Source organism: Calidris pugnax, unplaced genomic scaffold (assembly GCF_001431845.1).
Source record: "Calidris pugnax isolate Ruff unplaced genomic scaffold, ASM143184v1 scaffold11, whole genome shotgun sequence".
NCBI classification, from domain to species: domain Eukaryota; kingdom Metazoa; phylum Chordata; class Aves; order Charadriiformes; family Scolopacidae; genus Calidris; species Calidris pugnax.
Genome location: NW_015090803.1, coordinates 6,859,964 through 6,873,598, shown reverse-complemented (window position 1 = coordinate 6,873,598; position 13,635 = coordinate 6,859,964). Strand labels below are relative to the sequence as shown.

At 39.9% G+C, this 13,635-nt stretch overlaps 1 protein-coding gene across 1 annotated transcript; it reads right to left on the bottom strand.

Annotated features, from left to right (window-relative positions):
- Positions 1 to 2: 2 nt before the first annotated feature.
- Positions 3 to 5,800, bottom strand: SGOL1 (shugoshin-like 1 (S. pombe)). The gene is made up of 9 exons (XM_014937787.1): positions 5,664 to 5,800; positions 5,032 to 5,174; positions 4,757 to 4,953; positions 4,342 to 4,446; positions 3,817 to 3,881; positions 3,505 to 3,656; positions 2,080 to 2,931; positions 1,424 to 1,595; positions 3 to 1,194 (listed from the first exon to the last, which is right to left on the bottom strand). The coding sequence occupies exons 2-9, from the start codon at positions 5,165 to 5,167 to the stop codon at positions 1,056 to 1,058; spliced, it is 1,818 nt and encodes a 605-aa protein (XP_014793273.1). The 5' UTR covers positions 5,168 to 5,174; positions 5,664 to 5,800; the 3' UTR covers positions 3 to 1,055.
- Positions 5,801 to 13,635: the final 7,835 nt, after the last annotated feature.

The window sequence follows — 13,635 nt, the reverse complement described above, 5'->3', positions numbered from 1 at the left end:
AATGTAATTAACATTATACCTTTTTATTACAGAAAGGGAGCGCTCTTACATCTATTGAAGTGAGACAGACAATCTTGCAAAGACAAATAAAGAACCTTTATTTCTGTACTTTCCCATCATTGATTTTTAAGGTAGCTTTACTCTTGTAATACTTCTTAAATGTTCCTCTAGCAAAGGAAAAAGCTAATTTGAGTGCTCTGCAACCTTGAAATCTTGCTGGACAGCTGAACAGTGTTCTTCCAGCATAGTGCCTGTTGTGGTACCAGTATGATAAGGCAGATCTTCCTCTGGTGAAGATACTTGGCAAAGCAAGCCACTAAAAGTATTAGTGGCTTACTTTACACTCCACCAAAGCAGAGCATTCTTCACAGATAACCAGATAGGAACAAAGCAAATGTAAGTTTGGTACCAACCAACCCTAAATTGCTAGTTTTGAGAGCTCCAGCTATATAATTAAATTACAACTGGCAATCTTGCTTCTAAGCAACACGCCACATAAGATGGGGGAAGTACACAGGCTTGCAGTATGCCCACAGCTGACTGCCACCCTTGAAGCAAATACAGGAACTGTACAACAGAAGAACTAGCTACAAGCAGTTTCCAAACACTAAGACATACATTATGAGCTTCAATATGAAACTACAGAGATTACATACAAGATCTGTACAAACATTGTTATTAAAAAAAGCCACAAAACCATTTCATCTTAAGTGCTTGGAGTTCACCTTTGCCAAACACTGAGAGATCAAGCACGGTGTAAGTCATAAAATTACCTTCACCACCTTTTTCACCAGATATTTCTGATATACTCGCAGATCCACGGTGTAGGGATGTCTTCTCTCAAGAGTTTGAAAGAATCACTTTAGTTATAAAAGTCATCTTCCATATCATTGTCACTGGATTAAAACCAAAGCACCTTAATTTTATATCCTTACTATTAGACACATAGAAATAATTGCACATTTGTATAAGATACTGTGCAACAATAGTTTCCTGGATGAAAGATTTCCTTTTTTCATGGAGTGAGCATGGTTTTGCCATCACAGCTTGAAATCTCAACGACAACCAACAAATTTCTCATTGTACTTTGACAGAGATGCTTTCTTAAGAGAACGTCTAGCATCTTTTTTCTGCTTGAATATTGGAGAATTCAGAAAATTTGTATCTGTAAATGGATCGCCTCTCCTGAGTTTGCTGTTAAAAAAAAAACAAAGCAAAATTGAGTTTTGTTCCACACATCACTTGTACTTACTAGCTGAAAGTTAATGTTTTAATTTCACATGAACTATTTTGTATTACTAACATCGGAAATCTCTGAATGTTTTGTTAAGTATATATTTTCAATATTTAAACAACCCCCTCCGATCCCCCATTTGATTGAATATCATGAACTTTATATTAAACTGGAAAGTGAGACACCTACCTTGCAATGTTTGGTTCTTTATAGTTCACAGTAAGAGTACAGCGTCGCTTGCGTTTTGGGGATTGTGGTCCTTCACCTTCTGGTAAAATGGGCACATTCCCAATGTGGGGAAGCGATGAAGCAGTATTGGTAACATCACAAAGGTGACCACGAGATGGCTCAGAAGGCTGCCCTGGGAAAAAATAAAACATAATTCAGGTAAGCTGACTTAAAAGGGAATGTCAGGGAACATACCAGGTGTGAACTAACTCTCAGCTATAACTTCTTTCCACTTCAGAATATTAAGAGAATTGACACACAGTCAGGATTTTAATTCTGAAAAATAAATTAACACTAAGCAGTGCCAGGCAAAGTGTGATTTTATACTCTTATGCTCCTCAGCTTTAATATGTCATTAAACACATCTAGAATACAGTATTAATTCATTATTGACTAATTTCTTAAACAAAATATATCTTTAATTCAAATTTCTGCTGCAAGGAAAAAAAAAAGGGCAGACAGAAGAATGAATCTAAGGATTATTCTGTTTGTATTTATTTGAAAAACCCTAAAAACTAAACTAAGCTTGAAACTAAAATAAAAAAGCCTAAAAAAGCCTTAAACAATGTTACCTCTCAAGGAAACAAAACCAATGACGGAACACTTTCTATACTTACTAATAGACTCCTCCCTTGATTTATTGCTTTCAGTCTCTTTTTCATTATGGAGTTTCTGCTCACGCTGTGCCAAACATCTTTTAGACCTTGGCCTTACATGGACTGGCGATGTATCTTTGTTGTCCACTGAGCTTTTCCTTTTTTTGGATTTACTCTTGTAAGGCTCGTAGAGGCTATCATCTGAATCTTCAGCAGGACTCGACTCAGTGGTATCAGTGTCAGATAAGTCATCTTTGTCATCCACACCAGTATCTGTGTCATTCACCTTCCTTTGTCGAAAAGGTGTAAGATGGACACTCTCTTCAAAGTGAAAGTCATAAGCATCACTGGAGCCACCCAAAAAATCCAAGTTTTCTTTGGAAGCCTCTTTACCCTGGTTTTTTTTGGGTCTTTGTCTGGAAGACTTTTTAGACCTTTCCAGTTTTCCCTTCTGATGCTTCTCTTTCCTTATTTGGGAGTCTTCTCTGCTTTTACACTCACGTTGTTTAAGATCAGAATTATTGCTTAAGTTGAATTGTGAAGTTTCAGAATTTGTCTGCCTGAACACCAGCTCTGAGCTTAATTTTTTTTCATTCAATGGAGAAATATCTGAATTTATGTTTTCTACAGTACACTTCTCTAGACTTTCTTCAAATCTAATTTCATCCTGTTTAGAAAGCTCTCTTGTTGAATCAGGTGCTTCCGAATGGTCCAAGACACCAGTGCAAAGTTCATCGTGATTTCTCATCTTTGAATAGCGGCGCCTGGTAGACACACTTTTTGGTAACATGTTACCAAATCCATCCTCTCCACTTAAAGAAACATTTCCCACCTCTGACCTTATGTTGTCCAGATGAAAATCAGTTGTTTGCTCTTGTAATTGAAGAGGAAAAAGTCATATTAGCAAAATAGTAACAAGCAAAATACTAAGAAGCAAATTCTGAACCTCTCAAAAGTTAAGACTGTTCTTAAGAATTTTCTCCACAGATGTGTATAATTTGGCAATCAAGATAAGCTGTTTAATACAGCTTCCAGACAGAAAGCAGTTAAGTACACTACATGAGGATTTACCTCTAACCTGTTCTGTTTGAAAAGTTATCTACAGGGCATTTATTTTTCTGAGTATTTTGCTTTGTTAACAATTGTTGATTATATAAACAATAATGCATGACTAAAGATGACTTTACTCTGTTGAACTGTTTGGTAGATAATGAAACTAGACAGCAGGTATATAGAAGACAAAGCCTTTTCAAATTCCTCCCTTATTTTGCTAGGCATCTTCATTCAAAAAGTTAACCAGTTACCGATTTTAATATCTAACCTCTATGATAAGTGGAAAATTACTTGACAGTTACTTCAAAAGTAGTAATTACATTTTAAAGTTTTACTCACAGATTTTTTTCATTATTCAGAATAAAGCAATGTCTGATACTTCAATTTCATTACCTTTGTCTGGAACTATTTTGATTAAGGAAACGGCATTGTCAGACTCCTCACAGATCTCTGACACAGAATGAGTCAGCTCATGTCTATCATTATCAGCTTCAATCCCACTTGGAAGTAGTTGATCATCTCCGTCAGGACATTGTAGAAGTCCTCTAGAGAAAATATCAAAGGTAGTATTTACTGAATAGCAATATATTTTATGACAATGAACTACTTCATTACATTGGATTTCTTCCCTTTTACTAGTCAGAAAGTTAAGCTTACTGTAACATAGTTTTCAAATATAAATAGGCATTAATAAAAGGTACTTACACGGAGTCTATTTGTCCTACAACATTGGAACTGTTTTCAAGAACTGAAGAAAGCACACTCTGATTCTGTCAACAAAATAAAACTTACTGTGACTAAATAGCTGGAACAAGCTTGCACCATATGTAAGTTTTAGACAACAGCCAAGTTACCCACAGAAAGGCCACTTTTTCTCTCTGGCTGGCTAACACAAAGTGCTGTGGGATCTCACATACTCAGCTCCTGCGAATCAGCATGTTCATCACCCACCCAATTATACAGATAGCAGACAGGGGAAGGAACTGCGAGGATGATACAGGGAGCAAGACACAAACCCGTAGAAAATCAGGGTACCCCTGCCGCCTCATAGTCCCACTAAAAACCTCTTACACACCCCCAGAGTGGGATACCATGTCATACTGGGGACTATGGGATTAGTCAAACCTCCAAACTAAGGCTCAAATTTCAAAAGCTGTGTGCGTCTGTGTTGGAAAGAGTAAGGGGATGAATTAATAGACATCCTGCTCCCCACGAGGAAAAGGTACTTACTGCACCTATGGAACACAAATTCTTTGCTGGGCCAAGAAGATCAATCGAGTTCAGTAAATTCTGAGAAACTTTTGAAATTATCTCATTCAAGGCTGACAGTTGATTCTAAAGGATAAAAGAAGGAAAATAATGCTGTTACACTCTGGTATCAACTATCAGTATAATAACGTCTCATCAGTATTATGAGATGACTAAATCCTGAGGATACCTGCATCAGGTACCTTCAACTGGTATTAAAAAAAATAAAAAAATATCGCATAATATAGATTTTAATTAAAGAAAAAAGAGTAGCCAGAAAAAAATAGCTAATGAGAAAACTTGTTCTATGTGTTATTTTTTTATGAAACATTTAATGATATCAGTAAATCAGTACAGATTCTGTTGTTAAATTTCACTAAATCATAATTAAAAATACCTCAATAACTCCTTGTGCTTGCTTGAACCTAAGATTTCTTTGCAAGTCAAACATCTTAATCTTCAGATCTTGATACTCTTTTCTTAATTGAAGAATGGTAACCTGAGCATCCCTCAGTTTGAGCTTTTCTTCTTGCAAAGCCTGTGCTAGATCTCTGTTGTTTGCTTGGATGCTCTTCATCTGCATAGAGGTGTTGGCTGCAACATAACAGTGAGTATTTCAACTTGGTTTGAAAAAAAAGTTATGAAAAATATTAAGATATTTAAGGATCTTACTTGCTATTTTGCACTTTACAGCGGAGATCTGGCTAATTTTACCCAACCGCATCCATTTCTGATTTCTTTTCTCTTTCATTCGTTCTTTTATATCTTCCAGAGTGTCTTTGAAGGGCTTTTTCAGGTATTTAGCCATCTTCCACCTTTAGAAAAATAAAGGGTGAAGAACTCATTAAGCTGGTGCGGCACAAGAGAAAGAAAAGGCACAGAGAAACAAGAGTAAAGCTTATGGTGTTTTTAAGTTGCATATAAACGAATAGTAAGAGTCCCACAGCTATGGCCATTTTCAAAACTATGTTTGCAGCACGACTACCGACACTGAACTGCAAAACCCACGGTGTCCGCGGCGAAGACTAGGCCGCGGCCTCCAAACGCCGGCCCCGGGGCGGTCGGGCGGGTGGCGAGGGGTGCCCCTGAGGCCTCAGAAGCGGGCCCCCAGCTCCTCTAACACTGAAGACCCTCAGGACACCCACCCCTCCCCAGCTCTGTCCCCCCTTCCCTCACACAGACCAGCTGTCCCTCCTCAGAGCAGGCGTTTACATCCCCCGGGCACCTCCCACACACGGCCGCTGCTGCACCAGACTACGGCGGAGCCGATACCGCCCGGTCGCCCCCCCAGAGCCCCGGTTTACCTGCCAACGGCACCAACGGCTGCCCGCGCGCTCGTGCCTCAGGACGGGGGTCGACGGGGGTGGTTGGTGGTGGGGGGCACGGCAGGGCGTCCCCGCGCGCGGCCAGACGGTTGGCACCGCTCCTCCGACGTTCAAACTCCACCGCCGCGGCCGCCCATTGGTGGGGCCGGCACGTGACGTCACGGCGCGGCTGCCGCGCTCATCCGGGCCTCGCGCCTGGGCCTGCCCCTTCGGGGCGGTGCTGGAGACTTGCAACCCACAGCGCCCTGAGCTGAGGCGGCGGCCGGGTCCCGCCGGGCTGAGGCGGCTTCGCGGAGGCTGTTAGCGGGCCCGGCTGCGGTCGGGGTCTGGGCAGAGCCACCTGCTGGGCCCTACTGTGGCTCCCCTGGTTAGATCCTCCCCCCGGGGGACCGTGTTCACCAGCAGCGCCTCAGCTGCCCTAGTGGAAGGACGTAGAGGAGCTGTTTATTAAAGAACAAAACAAGGAGAGAAAAAATTAATCGTAGCTATTATGTTTCGAGCAGTTGCCTGTCTCAGCAGGCAGTGAGTTGAGCCTTTCCCACTCCTCCCGGTACAAAGCTGCTGAGGAACCTGATGAAATTCAACAAGGGCAACTGTAGGGCCCTGCACCCAGGGAGGAGCAATCCCATGCACCCCCATAGGTTTAGAGGCTGACCTGCTAGAAAGCAGCTCTGTGGAGAGAGACCTGGGAGTCCTGGTGGCAACAAGTTAACCATGAGCCAGCAGTGTGCCCTTGTGGCCAAACAAGGGGTGCATCAATAAGAGCGTAGCTAGCAGGTTGAGGGAGGTCATCCTTCCCTCTACTCTGCCCTGGTGAGGCTGCATCAGGAGTAGGGTCCAGTTCTGAGATCCTGAGTTCAAGAAGGACAGGGAACTGCTGGAAATAGTCCAGCAGACTGCTGTGAAGATGATCAAGGGAACGAAGCACCTCTCTTTCTTATGAGGAAAGGTTGGGAGGCCCGGGTCTGTTTAGCTTAGAGAAGACTGAGAGGGGACCTCATCAATGCTTGTAAATATCTGAAGGATGGGTGCCAAGAGAATGGGGCAAGTCTTTTTCCAGTGGTGCCCAGTGATGGGACAAGGGGCAATGGACACAAGCTGGAACACAGGAAGTTCTGTCCTAACACGCATTAAAACTTCTTTGAGGGTGACAGAGCCCTGGAACAGGCTCCCCAGAGAGGTTGTGCAGTCTCTTTCCCTGGAGATATTCTAAACCCACCTGGATTTGTTCATGTCCAGCAGAGGGGTTGGACTAGATGGTCTCCAAAGTCCCTTCCAGCCCCTACTATGGTTCTTGTGGAGCATTCCTGACTCCTCCTGTTGCAGCTTGAAATGAAAATACTATAAAAGCTGCAGGGTTAAGCCTGTTTTCAAACACCTATTTTATAGAAGAAATTGTTCCAACATCTCATCGATAAGATGGTGGCAACTGCCGCTCTGTGAGGTTAATGCGTGGCCAGGTGATGAGGCGTAGGACCAGCATAGCTGAGGTGAGGCACATGGCCTGGCCGTGAAGGGAACCCCCCCTGGGGAGTGCCAGGTTTGATGCTACTGTTCACCTCCCTACCAATCCGTGGCCATTTTCTTTGATTACATCATTTCTGCAACAAATGTAGCTGATTAGTATAAGCTAATATCTATGCGTATTGAACATGGAGTGCTGAACTTTGATTAAACACTGCTTTATGATGGGAAAAGAAAAAAAAAAATCAGCTAAGTGATATCTTCTTAACGACAGAATAAATGGTATTCTTGTATCTGAGAAATTAGCATTTCATAGCTGCTACATTTTTTCTTTTCTAACAGTTACTCCCGTCTACTTGATTTTATTCATTACAGCTTGGATGCTTTGTGGCAAGCTGATTTCAAACTTGAAAAATTCTCATAGATCATGACAGAAACTGTAGTCTGTGATATGTATGTATTGTCCTTTCCCACTCCTTGAAAGATTATGTATATTTTGTTTCTGTAGCTCAGAATAGCTGGCCTCATTTATGTAGTTTTTACAGTAGCGTAAATGAATATCATTTAACTTACTCTCTTAGTTCATCAATAGATACTGATAAAGTTGGGGTTGCATTTTCTGTCAGCAGGTAACTTGCCCAGCAAACACGGTTCCTTTTGCAGTGTGAAGATCCCTTTTGAGAGATGAGATCATGTCAGAAAGAATCACAATTTCTTTAGGATTTGGCATGAAAACTTATGAGCAAATTAACAGGCTAGACCCTCTTAACCGGTTAGTGGTGCTACACAGAATGAGAACAACACAATTTTAGTTTCTCTTTACATCTTTCTGCTTCTGTCTGCTTGCTGTGTCTACCAAACGCCTACTAGCCCACCCTTCCAGCCCACAAACCCCCTCCCAAACTGGAACAAAAAATCATATAGGCCTAAGGAAAAAAAAAAAAAAAAAGGATGAAAAAGAAAGACGTACTGGATGTTAAAAATCAACCAGTAGAAATACTGTTTTTTCAGATATTGTACAATTAACCTCCTATCCACTTCCTACAGGCCTCTCACTGTTTAACAGGCAATAATTAGGCACAGTCCTACACTCAACAGCAGCTAACAGCCTCATCTGGACTCTTGCAAACAGCTCCCTCTAAACATTAGATGACATTATCTCACTGAACTCAACTTCTGGGAGATTGGGAGGTTGTTGTTTTGGGGTATTTTTTTCAGCTAAGCACCAGCTTTTCTAACCAAAAGCAATACCTTTCCCTACAAGCTTTGTCTCCCTTGGAGCTAGCAGGTGTTTTCCATTTGGCCAAGTAGCAATTGGTAGTTTCCAGCAATGCTGGTAAGGTCTTTTATATGTTAGTCATTCATTTGCTTGACACAAATACGCTGATTGTGATTAAATGAACCATGCTTTGATTGAAAAAAAAAATGCTTTCCTCATTGCTATCTAAGTGCTATTCTTAATTATTTTTTCCCTGAGTATATCTATATCAAGATTAAAAAAAACCTCTTCACCTTTTTTCTTTCTTTTGTATTTAATGTTACCTACCAGTTTGTTACACCTCTTTTTGCAGATTATCTTTTGTTTTTCAATGTTGAATTTATATGCCTTGATAATTTCATTTTCACTGTTACCAATGTGTGCTCCTTTCTGCATTATTCTCATCAAGACAGTTGTGTTTCTATTAGGTTATTTGCAGGTTACACTCTCTGTGTTATTTTATTTATTTATACTGTGGGATTCCTACTAGTGGATTTTTCTAGCTTGACTGACTCGTTGCTGTAAGCAATTTCACGTTTTCCTCTATGAAGATTGACGCTGTGATTGATGCCAGAGGTGCTCTAGATTATTAGCTTATTTCTAGCGGGTGTGCTCATGTGGCAAAGCAGCTGCTGCTGTGACTGGAGTTGGTGGAGTATTAAAAGATTTGTTCTCATCTTAGATTTACTGACATATTACAAGGAAAGAGTTGCTTCATATAATTACAGCAAGTTACAGGAACCAGAGCTGTGATTCTGGGAGTATTTGAGATAATTCTTGTCAGAGTTCAAGTCTTGAGTGTGGTGTTACATGCTGATGTTCAATGAATTCTGTTAGTGGTCTATGTAAAGGGTGCAAAGTTAGAAGGTTGTTGTTTTTTCCCAGTTAAGCAAGCAATTGGATAGGAAATATCTTATGGAAAGTTAGTTAGTTACTTTTATTGCTACCAATATCAAAGTCGTTAAATAAATGGAATTTTAACTTTTTTAATGGACGTTCATGAGAGGTCTTGATAATCCAGTCCTTGCTGGAAAATATTTTTAAAACTCCCGTTGGTTTCAATAACAGGATAAAATTGTATGGCTCTATAAAAACAGATGATGAGACTCACTGTATCTACTTTTTCACTCATTTTTGCTGGTCACCAGTAGGGGACAGAAGACCAGCCAAGTTATGGTGATGGATGGCACGCTTTTGTTGATGCGGGTAGCTGGATAACCTCCAGATACCCAACTTAAATACCCCACCCATCTTTTCAGTTGTCCCATGGCCAGCCCTACATCAGCCAACAGCAGTGATGATGTTTGTACCATTTGGTTTTAACAGCAGAGTAACTCAATTAGATTGTGGTAGTAGATATGACTCATATTTCACTACCTCTATTAAAATAAGATAGAGAGGTGGAAACCACAATGTTTGCAATGCAGTGCATACTGTGAGGACAAAGGAAAATTATATGCAATATGTGTAATATGGAATTAGATAATACTGCAAAGTGTTCTGTGTTAGAGGATATCCTTAGAAGTGGCTTTTGTGCACTGCCAGTATTTCCTTCCTTTAGCTGGAGAGTGACTGGTTAGTGGCACACAGGGCTGTGGTGCTTCCCATTACCTTTGGATTTGGGGAAGATCATTTATGCTCCTATGGCTTGCTGAGTCAGCTTTGTTCTCATTTCTTGTGACTTGCACGCTCGTGCTGCCTTGCAGCACTTTTCTCCTTGACCATCATATGTCTCGTTTGTGAGCTGCCTTCAAACTGTTCAGTTCTAATCAATTTTGAGTAGGACATGTGTAGCTATCCTCAGCTTGGAAGTGTCACATCTGGAGTATAAGAATATTTGGTAGGTGAGAGCTGTGGGGACTTTTAAGATGCTGATGCACCCACTGCTTCCCTGAAAACAGAAAAGCAACAAACGTTTTTTGAAGAAGCTGGCACAGACTTATCTGAGCAAAAAGGTTGTGTACTAACTCGACCAAGTTTGGCTGAAAATCCTGTAGAAATAATGAGCTGAAAAGATTTTGACAACCAGCCAATTGATGTTTGTCCTTCAGGCCCACGAGCTGCTAAACTTCAGACCACTTCTATTTTGGAGTATGTTATTAGTAGTGCATTCTCTATTCTAAGTTATCCATAACCACTTTCAAATTGTCATTTTTGTGTTTTTCTTTCTCAAAAATACTTTGTTCTACTTACAACTAAAACCACATGCATAAGAGGAAAACAAGCACGAGTTAATTGAAGCGTGAGACAACATGTGTTTCATTAAGCTAAAATTAATAAGCTATAAATCAGCATACCTACATTAATTGTACCAGTGTCTTTTTGATGTACATGTATATTCTAAAATGTTTTCAATTATTAATCAGTTTAATATAAGTAAGGAGGTGAAAGGTTAATAAGTATCTTGAGCTGTTCATGAGAAAGATTCCAGAGAGGAAAATATATGCAATGATTTTTATACGGGTCAGATACAGCTGTCTCTTCCACTACAGACATAACTTATTATAAGTAATGTGATATATACTCATCCTGAGTTGCCACAAAGTCTTTCCTTTCGGTGCCAGGGAAAATCCCGAATCCCAGAATGGTGTCTTGATCCCGTGGCACTTTTACAACAATATAAGTACCGATCTGAAATCTCAAAACTACATGGTTATAATGAGCAAAGAAGGAATCATGAGTCAGTAAAGCGTATATCAACATTTAGTGTTTTATCAATGTTTCCATTGAGTATGTATCTTAATTTCGTTATACCATCTGTCAGTTGACTAGAATCCTGACTTTTTCCACTATGCAGCAGCTATAGAGCATGCAGTCAGAAGCAACCTCCTCCCCCTCAAATTTTCTACCCTGAAATCTCATACCAGCTTCTGTCTCACATCTCACATTACTGAAGTGAGACTTACCATTGGTTGTGTGTTTCCAGGTAGTTTTAAGTAAATAACCTTTTTTTTTTTTTTTTTTTTTTAACGGAATCAACTGAAATGTAGAGTCGAAAATCTGTGTTTAGAGGAATTATTCAGATCACAACTCAGCTGTTACAATGGTACTTTATATACTTCCTAGTTGACTCAAGGATGACAAACTTGTCTCAACATTACATCTGTTGAAGGGAAGGCTAGTGCTTTAATAAAAAACCTTTTTTTTTTTTTTTTTTTTTTTTAAAGAGCTTTAAAGATTGTTGAGCTATTGAATGGAATCTTTACTGGCAAACTGTTTTTTTCCTTATAGTGTTTGTATAAATATGTGACTTTCCACTAATTATTATCCATTTTTTCCTGATTGATAAAATTGCTCCGAGACACACTAGTAGAATAGTGGCATAAAGAGACAAAGGTAAAAATGTGCTCTCTTATCTGCATAATGGATCTTGATGATGATGATGATGATACTGACATGCTGGAAAGAAACTCATTCTTGGATACAGGAGCATATCTTAGTGTAGCTTTTTTTTAATGCTAAAACATCTGTTGTAATCTGTGAGGTCGATATTAACCATGTAATGATATGTGTGGAAACCCTGGATCCCAGCAGAGCAGAGTTCCACCAGCTTCCTGCTCTTACATACCTCCCCTCTGTAGATTTTGTGATGTCAGTGGAGAGGGTCTTGGTTTATATGGGCAAGCCTACTATTAGAACTGATCTCTTTACTTTTACCTTTCTTTAGACAGGACTACTTTATATGTACAGGTTAAATAGGAGTATTTGAGGCTTTAGAGCAGTAGGTAGTGTACAGTCCTTACTGGCTCCTAAGGCCACTGCTAAAACACAATGTAGGACAGAAGACAGAAGAAGTTGTTAGCAACATTCTGCATGCGCAGAGCACGCTGGCACTGGGCAGGCAAAAAACATCTAGACACCATCTCGGGTCCTAGATCAGAATATTCAGTTAAGGAGGATTTTTATGAAGTGTGGAAAAGCAATTTTCCTTCCTGCTGGAGTTGTATTGCTGCAGTCAGCTCTCAGAGGTTTGGGTCATGGGTGAATGACTTTCAAAGAGCTAATCATTGTTCATAGGTAGAAGACATAGATATAGATTGACCCTTCGTTCTCTCACAATGGGTCCTGCGCAAGCACTTTTTAATGACTTCAGCCCACCACAGAGAACAAGGGCGGGAAGATAGGGTATAATTTATAACCAAAGATATACAAAGAAGCAAACATGGTTTCCCAGTAGTAGTTCATTCGGTTTTGCTCTGCGTACTCTGCCCATATGAAAGCAAGCAGGGTCATTTTATTGCTTAAACGGTTTGTGGGAAATGCTGTGGGTAATACCAGACAGAAAACACTGGCAAAAAAATGAGTGGTCAGTGCTTTAGCAAAGCAATACACCCCAACCGTCATTTGGTACCTCTGTGGATAATTTATCTCATCTCACGCTAAGGCTTCTCTTTCTTTGTAAGAAGTGAGGGACTTGAAATACTAGCACTCATGAGAATCAACGAAAGTAATCGCTATATGGCCAAAATGACGTTATAAGATTTGACATTAAAATGGCTTCTGAGGGTTGGGGCTGTTTTGTTTCCGTAGCTGAGCCTGCCACTAACGTTCTGATGTTTATTTGAACGGTTGAAGCAAATCTGTCACCAGAGAAAGCTGTAAGTGGCATGGCAGTGGTAGAGAGATATGAAAAGGCAACTGAACTGCAGTTTCAAACATGACAAATAAGATTTTTGACTGACAGAAAAGCAGAACAGTGGCAGAATTCTCCAAGTGCTGTTATCTTTGTGCTTTTCTCTACTTCTACTGCTCTGTATCTCACTACCTTTTATCACTCTGTTATCTTACTTTGCAACTGTATTATAGTGTCCAGTGTTACAGCTTTTCATTCCCACAATTTCATCTGTTTTTTGCTCCTTTCAGAATATTTTCCCTCAATTTTATTGGCAAAATCAGAATAAAAGGATATTTATATGCAGATACAATAGGTATAATAAGAATTAAAGATTGTATTAAGAAAGAGGAGGTACAGGAGCAGTATGTTGAAAAAGACTGTTTTAAATGAATGTTCTGTGGTTCTTCTAGTTTATTTTGTATGACTCAAGTATTTTAAAATTTAAGAACATTTGAAAAATTAGATATTGTCACCAAATTTCCTTTAATTTTAACAATATTTAATTAAATAGAAATAGAGCATAGCATTTGTCATGATAAAATCATTGCGAAAATGCTTGAATATTTTATCTGATTGCCTATAGGCTGAACTACCCCATCTTACGCAGCTGCCAA